Source organism: Mesocricetus auratus, unplaced genomic scaffold, assembly GCF_017639785.1.
Source record: "Mesocricetus auratus isolate SY011 unplaced genomic scaffold, BCM_Maur_2.0 Super-Scaffold_100007, whole genome shotgun sequence".
Taxonomy (NCBI): Eukaryota; Metazoa; Chordata; class Mammalia; order Rodentia; family Cricetidae; genus Mesocricetus; species Mesocricetus auratus.
This window is the reverse complement of record NW_024429191.1, coordinates 36,460,401-36,476,727: the sequence shown is the minus strand read 5'-3', so window position 1 is coordinate 36,476,727 and position 16,327 is coordinate 36,460,401. Positions and strand designations below refer to the sequence as shown.

General features: G+C 42.5%; 1 protein-coding gene across 2 annotated transcripts in view; it reads right to left on the bottom strand.

Annotated features, from left to right (window-relative positions):
- The window catches only part of Gria1 (glutamate ionotropic receptor AMPA type subunit 1), a 319,841-nt gene that overhangs the window by 76,836 nt on the left and 226,678 nt on the right, over positions 1 to 16,327 (bottom strand). For both annotated transcript variants that reach the window (XM_005067739.4, XM_005067740.4), the window contains exons 9-11: positions 15,517 to 15,627; positions 14,376 to 14,582; positions 9,605 to 9,975 (exon numbers count right to left, since the gene is read on the bottom strand). In XM_005067739.4, coding sequence (XP_005067796.1) covers positions 9,605 to 9,975; positions 14,376 to 14,582; positions 15,517 to 15,627 — 689 coding nt within the window. The remainder of the gene's footprint in view (positions 1 to 9,604; positions 9,976 to 14,375; positions 14,583 to 15,516; positions 15,628 to 16,327) is intronic.

The following is a 16,327-nucleotide window of genomic DNA, read 5'->3' as shown; positions in this document are numbered from 1 at the left end:
AAGAAAATGTTAAATCTAAAAAAATTCCTAACACAAACATTCAGGAAATCTGGGACACCATGAAAAGACAAAACATAAGAATAATAGGATTAGAAAAAGGAGAGAAGAATCTCAGCTCAAAAACACAGAAAATAATATTTAACAGGATCATAGAAGAAAAATTTCATAATCTAAAAAAGGACAATCGAAAGGTACACAAAGTTTACAGAACACCAAATAGATTGAATCAGAAAAGAAAGTCCCCTCACCACATAATAATAAAACCACTAAACATACAGAACAAAGAAAGAATATTAAAACCTGTAAGGGAAGAAGAGTAAGTAACAGATAAAGGCAGACGTATTAGAATTTCTCCTGACTTCTAAAGGAGACTCAAAAAGCCAGAAGATCTGGACAGGTGTTTTGCAGCCATCCCAGACTACTATAACCAGCAAAACTTTTCACCATAGATGGATAAAACAAGATATTTCATGACAAAGTCAAATTTAAACAATATTTAACCCATAAATCCAGCTCTACATAAGGTAATAGTAGGAAAACTCCAATCCAAAGAGGTTAACCACACCTAGTAAAACAAAGGTAATAAATGTTCTCATACCAGCAAAGCCAAAAGAAGGGAATATACACACACAAACCACCACCAACAAAATAATAGGAATTAACAGTCATTGGTCATTAATATCTCTCTTTAACAATGGACTTAATTTGCCAATAAAAAGACACAGGTTAACAGAGTGTATATTAAAACAGGATCTATACTTCTGCTGCATATAAGCAATATACATCAACATCAAAGACAGACATTACTTCAGAGTAAAGGATTAGAAAAAGATTTTCCAAGCCAATGGACACAAAAAACAGCTGGTGTAGCTATTTTAACATATAATAAAATAGACTTTAAGCCAAAATTAATAAAAATAGATGAAGGACATTTCATACTCACCAAAATCACATCTAAATTCCTAACATATGCCCAAAATGCAAGGGCACCCACATTTATAAAAGAAACACTACTAAAGCCTAAATAGCACATTGAACCTCACACATTAATAGTGGGAAAATTCAATACTCCACTCTCACCAATAGACAAGTCATCCAGACAAATTTAACCAGAGAAATAGCAGAGCTAATGATGTTATGAATCAAATGAACCTAACAGATATCTACTTAACATTTCACCCAAACACAAAAGAATATACCTTTTTCTCAGCACCTCATGGAACATTCTCCAAAACTGGTCACATATTCAGTCACAAAACAAGTCTGAACAGATACAAGAAAATTGAAATAACCTCCTGTATCCCATCAGACCACCCTGGAAGCTGGATTTCAACGACAACAGAAACAATAGAAAACCTATAGACTCATGCAAACCAAACAACTCCCCACTGAGCATCTACTGGGTCAAGGCCGAAATGAAGAAAGAAGTTAAAGACTTCCTGGAATTTAATGAAAATGAATGCACAACATACCCAAACTTATGGAACACAATGAAAGGAGTATTAAGAGGAAAGTTCACAGCCCTAAGTGCTTTCATAAAGAAATTGGAGCGATCTCATACTATCAACTTAACAGCACACATGAAAGCTCTAGAACAAAAAGTAACAAATACATCCAAGAGGAGTAGACAGCAGGAATAATAAAACTGAGGGCTGGAATCAATAAAATAGAAACAAAGAGGACATTACAATGAATCGATGAAAGAAAGAGTTGGTTCTTGCAGAAAATCAACAAGCTAGACAAACCCTTATAGAAAACTAACTAAAATACACACAGAGATAATATCCAAATTAACAAAATCAGAAATGAAAAGGGGGATATAACAACTACACCAAGGAAATCCAAAGAATCATTAGGTCATACTTCAAAAAAACTATACTTACAGAATTGGAATATCTAAAAGAAATAGACAATTTTGTGATAGATATCACTTACCAAGGTTAAATCAAGACAATACAAGTAATTTAAATAGACCTATAACCCTTAAGGAAATAGAAGCAGTCAATAAAGTCTCCAAACCAAAAGATCCAGGAGGTTTTAGTGCAGATTTCTACCAGACTTGCAAAGAAGAAATAATACCAGTAAATCTCAAATTATTCCATAAAATGGAAACAAAAGGAACATTGTCAAATTCATTTTATGAGGTCACAGTCACCCTGATACTGAAACCACACAAAGATTCTACAAAGAAAGAGGATTACAGACCAATTCTTTATGAACATTTGTACAAAAATACTCAATAAAATGCTCAAAAACAGAATCCAAGAACACATTAAAAAATAATTCACCATGATCAAGTAGGCTTCATTCCAGAGATGCAGGGATGGTTCAACATATTAAAATCTGTCAGTATAATCCACCATATAAATAAACTGAAAGAAAAACACGATCATCTTATTAGATGCTGAAAAAGCCTTTGATAATACCCAACACCCCTTTATGATGAAACTCTCAGAGAGATCAGGGATACAAGGGACATACCTAAACATAATAAAGGCAATATTATGTTTTGCCTTTAGATGTTGCCCATAGACAACATCAAATTAAATGGAGAGAAACTCAAAAAGCAATGCCACTAAAATGAAGAACAAGTCTAGGGTGCTCACTCTTTCCATCTCTATTCAGTATAGTACTTGAAGTTTTAGCTAGAGCAATAAGACCACTAAAGGAGATAAAGGTGATACAAATTGGAAAAGAAGAAGTCCAAGTATCACTATTTATAGATGATATGATAGTATATATAAATGGCCCCTAAAAATTCTACCATAGAACTCCTAGAGCTGATAAACACCTTCAATGATGTGGTAGAATACAAGATTAAATAAAAAATAGTATCCCTTCTATATAACAATGACAAATGGCTAAGAAAGAAATCAGGGAAACAGCACCCTTCACAATAGGCACAAATAATATAAAATATTTTTTGGGTAACTCTAACCTAAGCAAGTTAAAGATCTGTATGTTAAAACTTTCAAGTCTTTGAATTGGGAAATTGAAGAAGGTAGCAAAAGATGGAAAGATGTTCCATGCTCATGAATCAGTAGGATTAACAGTAAAAATGGCCATCCTCCCAAAAGCAAGCTACAGATTCAATGCACTCTCAAAATTCCAACACAATTCTTTGAAGACCTTGAAAGAGAAATAGTTAACTTTATATGTAAAAAAACAGGATAGCTAAAACAATCCTATACAATGTAAGAACTTCTGGAGGTATCATGATCCCTGATTTCAAACTGTACTACAGAGGTGTAGTAATAAAAATGGCATGGTATTGGCATAATTACAGACATATTGATCAATGGAAATGAATCGAAGACCAAGACATAAATCCACACACCTATGGACACCGAATTTTTGATAAAGAAGGCAGAAATATACAATGGAAAAAAGAAAGCATCTTCAATAAATGATGCTGTCTAATTGGAGGTTGGTATGTGAAAAGAATGCAAATAGATTTATATTTATCATCCTGCACAAAACTCAAGATCAGATGGACCAAAGACCTCAACATAAAACCAAATACACTAAACCTGACAGAAGAGAGAGTGGGGAATGACTTTGAATACACTGGCACAGGAGACAATTTCTTGAACAGAACAGCAATAGTATAGGCACTAAAATAAAAAATTAACAAATGGGACCATACGAAGCTGATAAGCTTCTGCAAAGCAAAAGATTTTGTTAATAGAACAAATTGCAACCCACAGAATTGGAAAATATTTTCACCAACTCAACATTAGACAGAGAGATAATATCCAAAGAGACTAGGTATCAATAAACTGAATAATCCAGTTAAAAATGGGATAGAGATATCAACAGAGAATTCTCAACAGAGGAATTTTAAATGGCCAAAAAACACTCAAAGAAATGTTTAACATCCTTAACCATCAGGGAAATGCGAATCAAAGACTCCATCTTACATCTGTCAGAATGGTTAAGATAAAAAACACAAATGACAGATGACTCTGGAGAGGATGTGGAACAAGTGAGACACTCCTCCACTGCTGGTAGACATGTAACTTGCACAGCCACTTTGGAAATAAATATGGTGACTTTTCAGAAAATTGGGAATTGATTTACCTCAAGACACAACTATACCACTCCTGGGTGTATACCCAAAGAATGCTCTATCATATTACAAGGACACTTGCTTAACTATGCTCATAGCAACTTTACTCATAATATCCAGATATTGGGAACAACTTAGATGTCCCTCAACAAAGAAAATGTGGTACATTTACACAGTGCAGTATTACTCAGCTGTTAAAAACAACAATGTCATGAAATTTGCAGGTGAATGGATGGAACTAGGAAAAAAAATCAACCTGAGTGAGGTAGCCCAGACCCAGAAAGACAAACATGGTATGCATTCACTTATAAGTGGGTATTAGCTCTAACATAAAAGATAATCAATCATGCTGCAGTCCACAGACCCAGAGAGATTAAGTAATAAGGAAGGCTTAAGAGGCATACAAAGATCTCCCTGGGAAAGGGAAATAGAATAGATTTTTGGGGAAGACTGGATTTAGGTGGGGTAGGGATAAGGTGTGGGGGCAAGAGGGAGAAAATACTGAGAGAAGCGATGAATTTGGGGGCATCTCTGGGGTGAGGTGGAAACCTAGTGTAACAGGACCCATAAATGGGAGTCCATTCCATCTTGCCATGAGGTCAGAGAGCTCAAATCATTCCCATTGTCCTTAAGACATTAGCTTAATGGCTGCAGGATGCCCTGACCTTGGTGGTGAATGGCTCCTATCTAAATAACAACAGACTTGGGCCCAGGTGAGTTTACTCTCACCCTGAAGGTGAGTGTCTAAAGGCCAAGCAGTAAATTAAGCTATGGAATGTCTTTAGGATTAAGGGAAGTAATTGCTATTTGCTCTTGAAACATGATGACAGAAGTCTTCTGCATTGTTCCAACCTTTGGTTGATTACTTAAGATGATGTATAAATAAACTGAGACACATTCAATATAGACTGAAACTGCCCTCCTGACTGCAACTCTGTGTCTCTGACTCTTAACTTTCTTAGATAACCTTTCCCTCATCCAAACACCCGGACTCAGGAGCAGACCCAGGGTTGATCGGCTGGTCCTTACTGCAGCCCCACAAACACCAGTCTGTGACACTAGTGCAATGGAAATTACATAGAATCTACGAGAGTAACGCAGCAAAAATTCCTAGTAATGGGGGACATGGAGCCTAAACTGGCCATCTTCTGTTGCCAGGCAAAGCCTCAAGTGGAGGGATTGGGATACCAACCTAGCTACAAAACCTTTTGACCTATAGTTTATGCTGCCTGCAGAATGTTCTGGGACCAGAGACTAGCAGAATCCTCATTGAAGAGGATGGAGAGACTTCATCCAGCAACCAATAGGAGAAGATGCAGAGTTCCACAACCACACATTAGGTAGAGCTCAGGAGGTCTTGTGGAGGAGGGGGAGGACAGGAGGAACTAGAAGTGTCAGTGACACCATGAACACATGGCCCACAGAATCAACTGACTGGGACTCACGGGGTCTCAAAGAGATCAGAGAGCCCATAGGAGTCTGACCTAGGTCCCCTGTATATATGTTATGTCTGTGTAGCTCAATGTTCTTGTGAGATTCCTAAAACTGGGAGTAGGGGCTGTCTCAGACTCTTTTTCCTGCTTGAGGAACCATTTTCCTCCATCAGTGCCTTGTCCATCCTTGGTGTGGTGGTATGCCGTGTTTGTTTGGTCTCTCTGGGAGGCCTGTGTGAGGAAACAACAACAACAGACCTTTGGGTGTGAGAAATAGGCTCACTAAGTTTATCCAAAGCTCCTAATATCACCACCAAACAGAGCATTTAGTCCTATTTGTGGGCAGACAAGATTTAAAGTGCTCCTGCTAGGTATTACCATGTGACTGTGGTGCTACTAGGGAAGGAAACAACTGTAGGTGTCCTCTACAGTCCTGCAAGCTGGTTCTCCAGCACCAGTGACTCCTGCTTCTATTCCAGAAGCCATGGAGTCTCAATTCTTGTCTTCCTGGCCTCTTTTGACTTCACATGGACCCACAGGGCCACTGTAGGGTGGGTGATGATTTTGCTAAGCTTTTGCCTTCCTGATCTGAAGATTATGGTTGAGAACATGGTTGCCATCTTGATGGATGCAGTGCCTGGGAATTGCCAGCTTGTGAACAATATGCACAGGCCGAGAGAAAGACAGAAAGGCGAGTCCTAGTTGATTCTCAGGTTTCTTAGGGTGGAGAAAAGAAACCAGGGGTATGTTCACATTACTGTAAGGGGTATTTCTGTGAGTTACAGAAACCTCTTTGGGACCATCGTTACTTGGGTTTTGGTTATTAGACATTAATTACTTTGAAGATATTATAAAGACATAATTTTGAGGGGGGCATCAGGATCTCATGTTTTTTTTGTTTTATTTTTCAAGACAGGGTTTCTCTGTATTGTTTTGGAGGCTGTCCTGGAACTTGCTCTGTAGACCAGGCTGGCCTCGAACTCACAGAGATCTGACAAATTTTCATGCAGTCTAGGCTGGCTTTGAATTCTAAATGTTGTAGAGATGCCTCGGAACTTTCAATCCTACTGCTTCCATCTCCAAAGTGCTGGGCTTATAGGCATGCATCACTGGGGTGGATCCAAGAACTCCAGGAACATCAGGAAAGTGTTCTACTGAATGAGTTCCTTCCCCAGGACAAAATAACCATCTACATATAACTTGAGTACACACGTTTTGATGGGTTGTAGTTCTCCGTATCCTGAGTTAGTGAGCTGGGACACATTCTCTAAATAAGAACAATGGATGGAGTGGAGCTCATTTGGAAGGATGTCTGGCAATAGGAACAACAATGAACCTTGAGTGTTCCATCCAGTACTGTGTTTGTCAGAGTCACACCAGGGCACAGGGAAACAATTTGTCATTGTCTGCTTGGCCTCTATCCAAGTCACTGTCTTAGTATCCTTGCCTTTATGTCTGGGTCAGATGAAATGCACACATTTCCTGTTTAATTTGCATTTCCAAGAAACATTATGGCACATACCCATAGAGAGGTTATTAATCTCTGTGATTAGCTGAAGCATTCTTGGAGAAGGTAAAGCTTACTGTGATGGTTACAGCTCCTTAGGGTGGTAGTTCATTCCTGTGTGGATCAGATGGTGTCATCCAGCCACACATCCTTCCTCTCACCTCCAGTGGGGAGGAGTCTCAGAGTGCAGATGTTGCATCTCTGGGGTGAATTACTGGCTATTTCTGCTTTGTGTCTGGAGTTCTCCAAAAGAGGGCACCAGGCTGGCAAAGCAACACGAGCAGTGGCAAGTAATTAGACAAAACCCAATGTGTAAAATCCATGAAAATCACATCTGCTTTATGGTTTTCTTATGTGGCAGCTAGGTCCTGTGTTACAGGATGTAGGCCCAGCAACCACTTATAAGTCTTACAGTGATACTCAACGGAGAAGCTGTGCTTTCCCTGTCACACATGAGAAGTACAAACACTGATCGAGTGATGTTGCTTGATTAAGAGGAGGAGGAGGAGGATGACTTGGAGGCTGCTCCTCACCATGGTGTTGGTTTCTAGGACACTCCAGTGGGTCCCTCAGAAGCCATGAGAATGCAGTCTGTACATCCCGTGGTCCACAGATCACAGACACTCTCAAAGAATGCCAAAGTCATAGGAGAAGGGGGTCAGGAGGGGCTGTGGGGAGCCGGCAAATGCACAGGTCACTGCCATTCTCCCTGGGACAACCATTGCCAAACCTGCACAGATTAGACAAAGCTGTACCTGACAGAGGATTCAGTTTGTGAACTACGCACATGAGAACCTGGAAAGATGTGAAAACACTGGGAGCCAGACCGCAAGGCTGCTGGTGAGAGGCAAGTGTCTGCCCCTAACGGAAATGACAGCAGAACAAGCTCACACTGTGTGCATGTTGCCATGTTTGTACACTACACCAACGCATCCAGAGCTAACTCTTCCCACTGTTTACCCAGTGGCTGGATTTATCTTTAAGCAAGCCCTTCCCCTGCTTGGTTTCTTCTATCTTTGCCTTGTGTTTGCCAGTATTGGCTGAGTATCCAGTCTCACACCTTCTCTCCCACGTCACCCCACCCCCTCCGACTGTCTTCTTATTTAAAGAAAAACAAGATTAAAACGGTGAACCATGAAGCTTTCCAGATTATAAGGCAGATAAAGTAAGTCCTGGGGGAGGCTGGCTAGGAAGCCATTACTCCTCTGCCATTAGGAACATCAGTTCTCATTCACACACAAATGCAAATTGTAGATGCCTCTTGACACTTCTATGAGGGCTGAAATTTATGCACTTATACTTCAGTAGACCCATGGAGGTCAAAGTCCAAGCCATGCTTCTTTGCCTGATTTTGAGATATAGTCATCTACAAGGGAGTGATAGTTGGAGAGACAGAGAGAGAGTTCACAGACATTAGCCCAGGGAATAGAACACACAGCAGTGCTGCCTTCTTCTATAGGTCAGCTGAGGTGGGTGTGGCACACCCACCTTCTAGAATGTAGCCAAAGAAATGCTACACATCAAAACAAGACGTCAGTGAACCTGGGTGTTGGCTGCAGTTGGTAGTTTTCTCCTCTTTTCTTTATATACTTCCTCATGGCTTTACTTTCTCTAAAATACATTGTACGAGCAAGTATAATACACAAAACAGTCAGAAGTAGGGCCACTGGGCTTCTGTATACATGAACCACAAAAAATAATTTAGTAGTGTGACTAGAATTAGAGTTCTCCTCTTTTCGAAATTCAGAACCAGAAAATGAAGAGCACTCCCCCATTGATGAGGGAACATGAGTCTTCCTGGTAAAGTTGCCAAGGCCAAGCAGAGGGGCCATATGCTGGATTCAGTGCTCCATTATGCAGGGACGGTGCTCAGTTTTGCCATCAGAGCAGTGTGGCCTTGGCAACTTTGTTAGAAGAGGGTCATGGGAGTCCCAATCTAGTGTGAGTGTTCAGTTACATTGTCCCTGCTAGGACAATGGTAGGTGCTCAGGAAATGTTGGTTGTATCAAGACATACTTAATTCTTCCTCTGTATTTTTCATTTACATAACATCAGTCATAATGCTTGTCACGGCAGCTTTCCAACCAGGAAGCAGAGAGCTGACCCAACCACAGAAACATTCAGAATAACCCACAACATGCAATGGACACTTGACCAAAGCAATAGCAGAAACACAGATGCAATGACATCTGGGAAGAATTCTCAGTGTGTGTGTGTGTGCATGTCATGTGCACATGTATATGGAGGGAAGAGGTCAATTCGGTGCCACTCTTCCTCAGGAACCACAAACCTTGTTTTCTGAGTCAGGGTCTCTCAGGGTGACAGGAGACTCACTAATCTAGACAGACCAGTCAGTAAGCTCAGAGATTCTCCAACTCTGCCTCCTCAGTCCTGGGATTACAAGTGGATACCATCAATTCAGCTTTCTTTTTACATGAGTTCTAGGTATCAAACTCAGATCCTCATATTTTCACAGCAAGTATGTTACCAACTGACTATTTCCCCAGTCCTAATTCCCACCTCTCGCGTTTCTAATAGCTCTTCATCTCAAGAGCATTACAGATCAAGGAAAGGAGCTGAGAAGAGCCAACTGACCTGGGAGAAATGTCACATCCTTGTTGCATGAAGGCCCCCAGAGAGAACCACAGGCTGTTGAATATGCCAAACTCATTTGACTGGTCACTGGTTGTCTGATCTCGTCCCTCTTCAAACTCTTCACTGTGCCATTCGTAGGGACTGAAACGGCTGACCAGGAAGAGGACGACACTCACTCCGATGTAGGCAAACACAATACACATCCAGATCTCATAGGCCAAAGGGTCAAGAAAAGAGAAGACACCAGGCTTGGACTTCTGTGGCTTCTTAATCATGATGGAGATTCCCAAACTCATGAATGGCTTGGAGAAGTCAATGACCTCCTCCCGGACCAAGGTGATGGTCAAGGGGGCAACTGCCACATCTGCTCTCTGAAAGGATCAAATCAAAATCAAATCAGGTTCAGTTGAGCTCAGCAGTTCCTTCTCTTTTCTCTGTCTTCTCCCCCCACACCACCCGTGCATAGGGAGGCCAGAGGTTGATATCAGTTGTCTTCATTGTATGACTACTTTCCACCTTGTTTTAGAAGACAGGGCTTCTCACTAAACCTGGACCTCACTGGCTGGTTAGATTGGCTGGCCTGTTGAGCTCCGGCTGCCCTCTGTTTTTGCATGCCCTCCTCAGTGCTGGGATTACAGGCATGTACTACAGCACTTAGATGCTAGGAATCCAAACTCAGGTCTTTATGCTTGCCTAGCATGTGCTTTACAGACTGAGGCCTCTTCCCAGATCTTGTTTCTGTCTTTATTGTGATTTTTTTTATCTTAAAGGATGTGGAAATGGTATAGGACCTTGTTAAGTTCGAATACTCAGGCACTGTAAAGTGTTTCTGAGAAATGGACCTCAGCTTGCTACTTGACAGAGGCGTTCATTCCGTTATCTGACAGCCCTACTTGGTGGAGATGCCATCTCCATCTTACAAGAAAGAGGCTGCAGCTTGTGTTTATTCAGGCGCCAGGCTTCCGGCTTGTGTTCTGAGATGAACTCCCCCCCCGCCTGCCACACCAGCCAGGCCTGCTGCCCTGCCTGGTTACCTTGGGAAGCAGATAGAATACTTATGCAGCACATGCTACTCCCAGTCCTGAGTTACTCAGGGATGCCCCAGACCCATGGGCTCAGTGAGAATTAGCCCTGAGAGCTGGAGCCAGACCTGAGTGGCACTAAGGGTGACCCCCAGAGGCTGCCATTTGGGTCTCTCGATTCAGGGCTTACACTGGGCTCCCTGGAAATGTGTCAGTACATCCCTCTATCTCCAAGAATAGATGACACTTGTTTTGTTTGCTTAAGTCAGTTTGCATTGGATTTCTTTTACCCACAACCAAGATTATCCCGGCTAATGAGACAGTGACAGCAAATTGAACCTGATAAACATTTAAGGAACAGTTAACTTAAGCTCTAGGATGGAAGCTGGAGGTAAACTATGCGCGCCCCCCGCCACATTCAAGGTTATAAGCTTTTAGAAGAGATTATCATACCTCACATGCACAGGCACACATATACGCAGGGCCCACTTATCAAGTCTCCAAGGCATGCAGGACTCTGCAGGAGAAGGGGGAGGGGTCCATCAAGCTTGGAGGGGATTGCAGCATGCAAGAGGTGGTGACATGTTAATGTGACATAAAGAAAGGGAGGACTTTGCATGTTGCTCTGATAGGGAATGTTATTCCAGGAGGAAGGAATCATGTGAGGGAGCGCCCTGGTAGTGACAAAAATCAAGGCAGCTGTTAATTTTTCTTCTTTCCAAGGAAGATTGCTAAAAGCTACATAAGTATTCAGTGTTTGAATGTCAAATCTAGTCTATTGGTAAGCAAAGAAGAATGCCAGGCATGCTCATCTGTCCTTGGGCAGTGCTGGGACACACTACACAGCTTGGGTATAGCAAAAGGGGTAAGAATCACAGGAAATTGTTGGGTGAGGCATTTGAGAGCAGGACTCTGTGGGGCAAGCACTCCCACCACAGGCCTGCAGCAAATACACCCCATCCATTTTAGGGAGCTGACCTTGGAAGAGTTAAGTGGCTTATAGGAGCCATGCAGTTCAGAGAATGGCAGAGGTGGAACCCAACCCAAGGAGTCTACAGGTATTACCCTTTCTGCTATACCCATGAGAAGACAAGAAGATGCCCATGAGTAAGGTCCAATGGCACATCCAGGAGACGCATCTGCAGTAGCACCCCTGCCCCTTCTTTCACTGAGAATGCTCTGGCTCATTTCTCAGTGCCTCTTAGCTTCAAAGCATAGGGTTTGAATGGAATGATGCCTACATAAGTGGGTGTCCCAGTGATAGACAAAAGACAGCACTTTGGGTTATGACTGCTGTTACTGACTGTGTGTATTTCAACAAATCGGCTCCTCCCTCAGAACCTCGGTATCCTCCTCTACAAAGTGTAGAATTATCTACCTTACAGGGCTGGGATGAATACATGACAGAGGATGAGTGCAGTGGTAAGCATGACACGGGCACCTGGAAGGGTATGAACTAGTTACCACGCTGGGCAAGAACCAGGGACAGAAGAGACACGCTCAGACTCCAAGCAGTCACTGCTTTCATAGAGCAGGAAGCTGTGAGGTCTATGAGTTGGCTTTTTCTTTCTTTTCTCTTTCTCTCTTCCTTCCTTTCTCTCTCTCTCTCTCTCTCTCTCTCTCTCTTCCTTCCTTCCTTCCTTCCTTCCTCATTGGTGGTATGTGGTTGATAGATATTTCCCCCAAATCCTTCATTCTTCTCAGGGGAATAAAATGAGAAAGATGAACTCAAGATAAATCATTTTATGCTCAATATGGCTTCCCTGGGAATCAATTTTCACTGGTAGAGGGACAGGTCTAATGAATAGGACATAAGGCCTTAAGTTTAACAGGAAGCATATAGAGGTGATTCGAGGTCTCTGGAGTATGGATGAACCTGATATGACACTAGCTACTGGCACTGGGGTTGTACCCTTGGGTTGGCCACATATTGTTCTGCGGAGGCCACGGGCTTTTTGACAAAGAGAACTGCATTACAGGAGGTGAAGGCAAAGCTGAACGTTGGCAAAGGTGAGAAGTTCATAGCAATTGCCATGGCAGTGACCTTAAGAGCTCAGAGGAAGTTCCCATGGAAACCAGCCTCCAGATGCAGCAGGTCTCTGTTTCATTGATGGAGTTTCCAAAGTGAGTGGTATCAAGGGAAGAAGAAAGGGAGATGCAGACAGTAGTTCCCAACCAAGTCTCTACTTCCACAAGTCACCTTGAAAGCCACTTTTCTTCAGAGTATCTTCTTTGTGTCATTTCTCCTTTGGTCAGGTATATACTTCGGGGCCATCATGACTCCCATTCTGATATGAGCCTTCGAGACTCACAGTCTTCTAAAATGATCAGCTCCTCCTGACTATCACCTGAGTACCAACTTGAGGCTCAGCATGAGTTTCAATTCAAAGATGCAGTTGGCATTTTTCAGAACATATGAGGGAAACCTCTGTGGTTCCTTTCTTGCACATTATGGGAATTACCTTTTGTCATTTTGTTGTTTTTTTTCTAAGACAACGTCTCTATGCCAGGCTGGCCTCATCAATGAAGAGGCTGGACTTCAGACCTTTATGCACCCACCTCTGGAATTCTGGGATTACAGATGTGTGTCATCATGCCCAGGATTGTGCACTGAACTCAGGGCCTCATGCATGTTAGACAAGGATTCTGTTAACTGAGCCACAGTCTCTTCCCTTCTATTGTCCTTTGTTGTTTTACTCAAGAGCCACCATCATCTTCTGGTGTTGACTGAATCAACCCACACTCTTGCCTTGTAATTTGTGGCTCAAACTTTTCACCCAGTATTTTCAACCCAGTATTTTATTGACCTCATCTTATTTACTTTTCTACCATCCTGTCATTTATACTTGGAAGCTCCCAGGATGCCCATCTCTCTGTCTCCATTCAATGACTGTTTTCCAAGTTCCACACTCTCAGAAGGGCTAGAAATCTCTAGAAAGCTCTCCTGTGGACCATGTAATGTAGGCTTTTGGATCCTATGCTCTTGAACCACTCTTAACCATTGTCTCTTTAACCCTAGGAAATGTGCAAGTGAATCTTAGCTTCTCACAACTCCCTAGACACTAAAAACCCCCACTGTTCCTTCAGCGCCTGCTCAAGACTGCTTCAATTATTGGCGCTTTTGCTGTAGTTGCCCAGGGAGTTGCTTAAAGTATGGTGTACCACGCAGATGGCTTGGGCCTGCCCTGAACACACTAATGAATAGAATCTGAGGCAGAGTGAGCCACAAAGGAGCAGAGATGCAGTTCTATAATGGGAATCAAGGGTGGTTTGAGGAGGACAAAAAGAGGACTTGGTTAGAGATGGAGGATGGCAGGGGAGGCTCCAGGGAACCAAGCATGAGGGTCAGCTGAATGATCAGAAGTTGTGGAAGAGGGAAAGAGTGACTCAACTGTCAGCTTGCATGCAGGTGGATCTAGTCATAGTGGAGCCAAAAATGACTGGTAGTAGATTAGTATGAATTTTGTTATCTGCCCCGAGAGAACTGATCCTGGAGCTATGTATGCTGTCACCTGTGCTGGCCAATGGTCATCTTGAATGACAGACCCTGAGTCAGGCTGAGTTAATTAGGATTAAGAATTTGTATCCCCATGTCTTAAGACAACAGATGACTTTCTGTTCAGCAGCAGCACTAGTTAATTTGGGAGTCAGTTTATGCACAGAGCCATCCAGCCAGCAAATGCTTTCCTGCTTGATTCCTTCCTCTGTCCTTCATGACAGCTCCTCCCCCCCCTCCCCCAGGCACTTACTCCATAGACCAGCTCTCCCACCATGCCATTCCAGGCCTTCGTGTCAGGATCCCGGGCTCCGTATTTGCCATCGCTGACGATCTCGAGTCGGTAGGAGTAGCCTACGTGCTTGGCGATCTCTGCAGCTAGCTCCACGCAGTAGCCCTCATAGCGGTCGTTGCCCTCGAACTGGTTGGCATTCTTTTTAAGCATCACATAAGGATCTTCCTGGTGGAGAAACAGGACAGAGGGTGTGGCCTGTGGGTGCACCTGTGAGTGGGGAGGACTTTGACCCTGCAGAGGAGAATGTTTCGGATGGTGGCAGACACTGGGATGTCTTTTAAAAGCCTTAAGAAGTTTCCTGAATTTCTGTTCCCTACTCCATTATAAACTTCTTGGAAAAATAAAATAGATACTGTTAAAATAAGATGATTTTTATCACAGAAATGGCTTTCCAAATTATGTACTTGATTTAATTTAAAAAAATTGTTTTATGTATATGGATGTTTTGCCTGCATGTATGTCTGTATACTGCATGTGTGCCTTGTGCTGGAAGAGGTCAGAAGCGGATATTAGATCCCCTGGGGAACTGAACCCAGGTCCTCTGCAATGTATTTTTAAAGATACCTCTGAGTAGATTTCAGATTTTTCACAAATTATTGGACCATGGCAGCCTTCTCTTCTGAGTCCTCTTTGTGTTCATCTGCAGGAGAAAGTGGTTTCTACTGAAGGAGGCACATATGGAAACTAGAACAGCTTAGGGACGCCTTTGTGTTTCATATATGGGGAAAGTAGCTCAGAAGATGGGATGTAGCTTATCTGAGGATGCTGGGTGAGAGTGGATCTCAGAAATGCCGAGTGAAAACTCAGAACTGCTTATCTACAAGGCATGTTTTTTCCCAGTCTCTGTGGATTCATTATTATTATTATTTTTATTTCTGTTGTTGTTTTATGAGACTGTCTCACTCTATAGCAGAGGCTCGCCTGGAACTCTACCAGCTTCCTGAGTGCTGGGCTGACAAGCACGCATGCATGCATGGCTGTGACTAGTTTCACCATCTCTATCTATGGCATAGTATTGTCAGCTTTCACTCTAAAGTGGGATGTGCTTGGATGGGTCTAGTTTGAACTTCTGGTAGACTTGATGAAGGAGAATACTCACGAGGATTGTAGTGACAATGTAGGTTCTGTTCTGGACGCTGGAGTTGTCCCCTCCAGCCTGAGCATCAGTGGCTGCAGGGACAAACTTATCGTCTTCATTCCAGTAACCAATCTGTTAATGAGAAGAAGGCAAAAACATGATCTGAGGGGGGATCTTGGAGCTGGGTATGGTGGCACAGTGATCATTGTACCAGAGTCTGGGGTGCTGTAGGCAGAAACATCAAGAGGTAAGATGTACCCCAGGTCCCCTCTCCATCCCCAATGGACCTCCTCACAGTGTTGACTAAGCCCAGAGATTGTCCCTCTGGGAGGACAAAAGTTCAAGTCTTTATTTATCTAAACTGTATTGGACAGTGAAAGTGAGGGCTGTGGAATTTAATTCCCTGCAGCTGTTTTCACAGCCAATCCATACCTCCCCTAAATATTAACCCTTTATTTCTACAAACCTATTCTACACTGTAGTTTGAGCCACTTGATTAAATGTCACTCTCATTTTTAGAGTAGTTACATTTTCCCATCCGGATTTAGCTTCCTGGAAAAGATCCCCATCCTCCATTTACTGCTGGTTTTCCCGACTTTTACAATACTGAGTCATGCTCAAGGGTAAACAAAATGAATTTCTAAAAATCAGCAGATTATTAATACTTTGTCCAAGGTCATTCAGAAAAGTTATTGAATCCCAATCATGTGCAAGGCTTTGAACTGAGGCACATAGTGATATGCAATAAAGGTTGAGAGAGATCCAGAGACATCGAAGAGGGAGTGCTTTCCCTGAGAACATCACTTGAGAAGACACGGATCACACATCCACA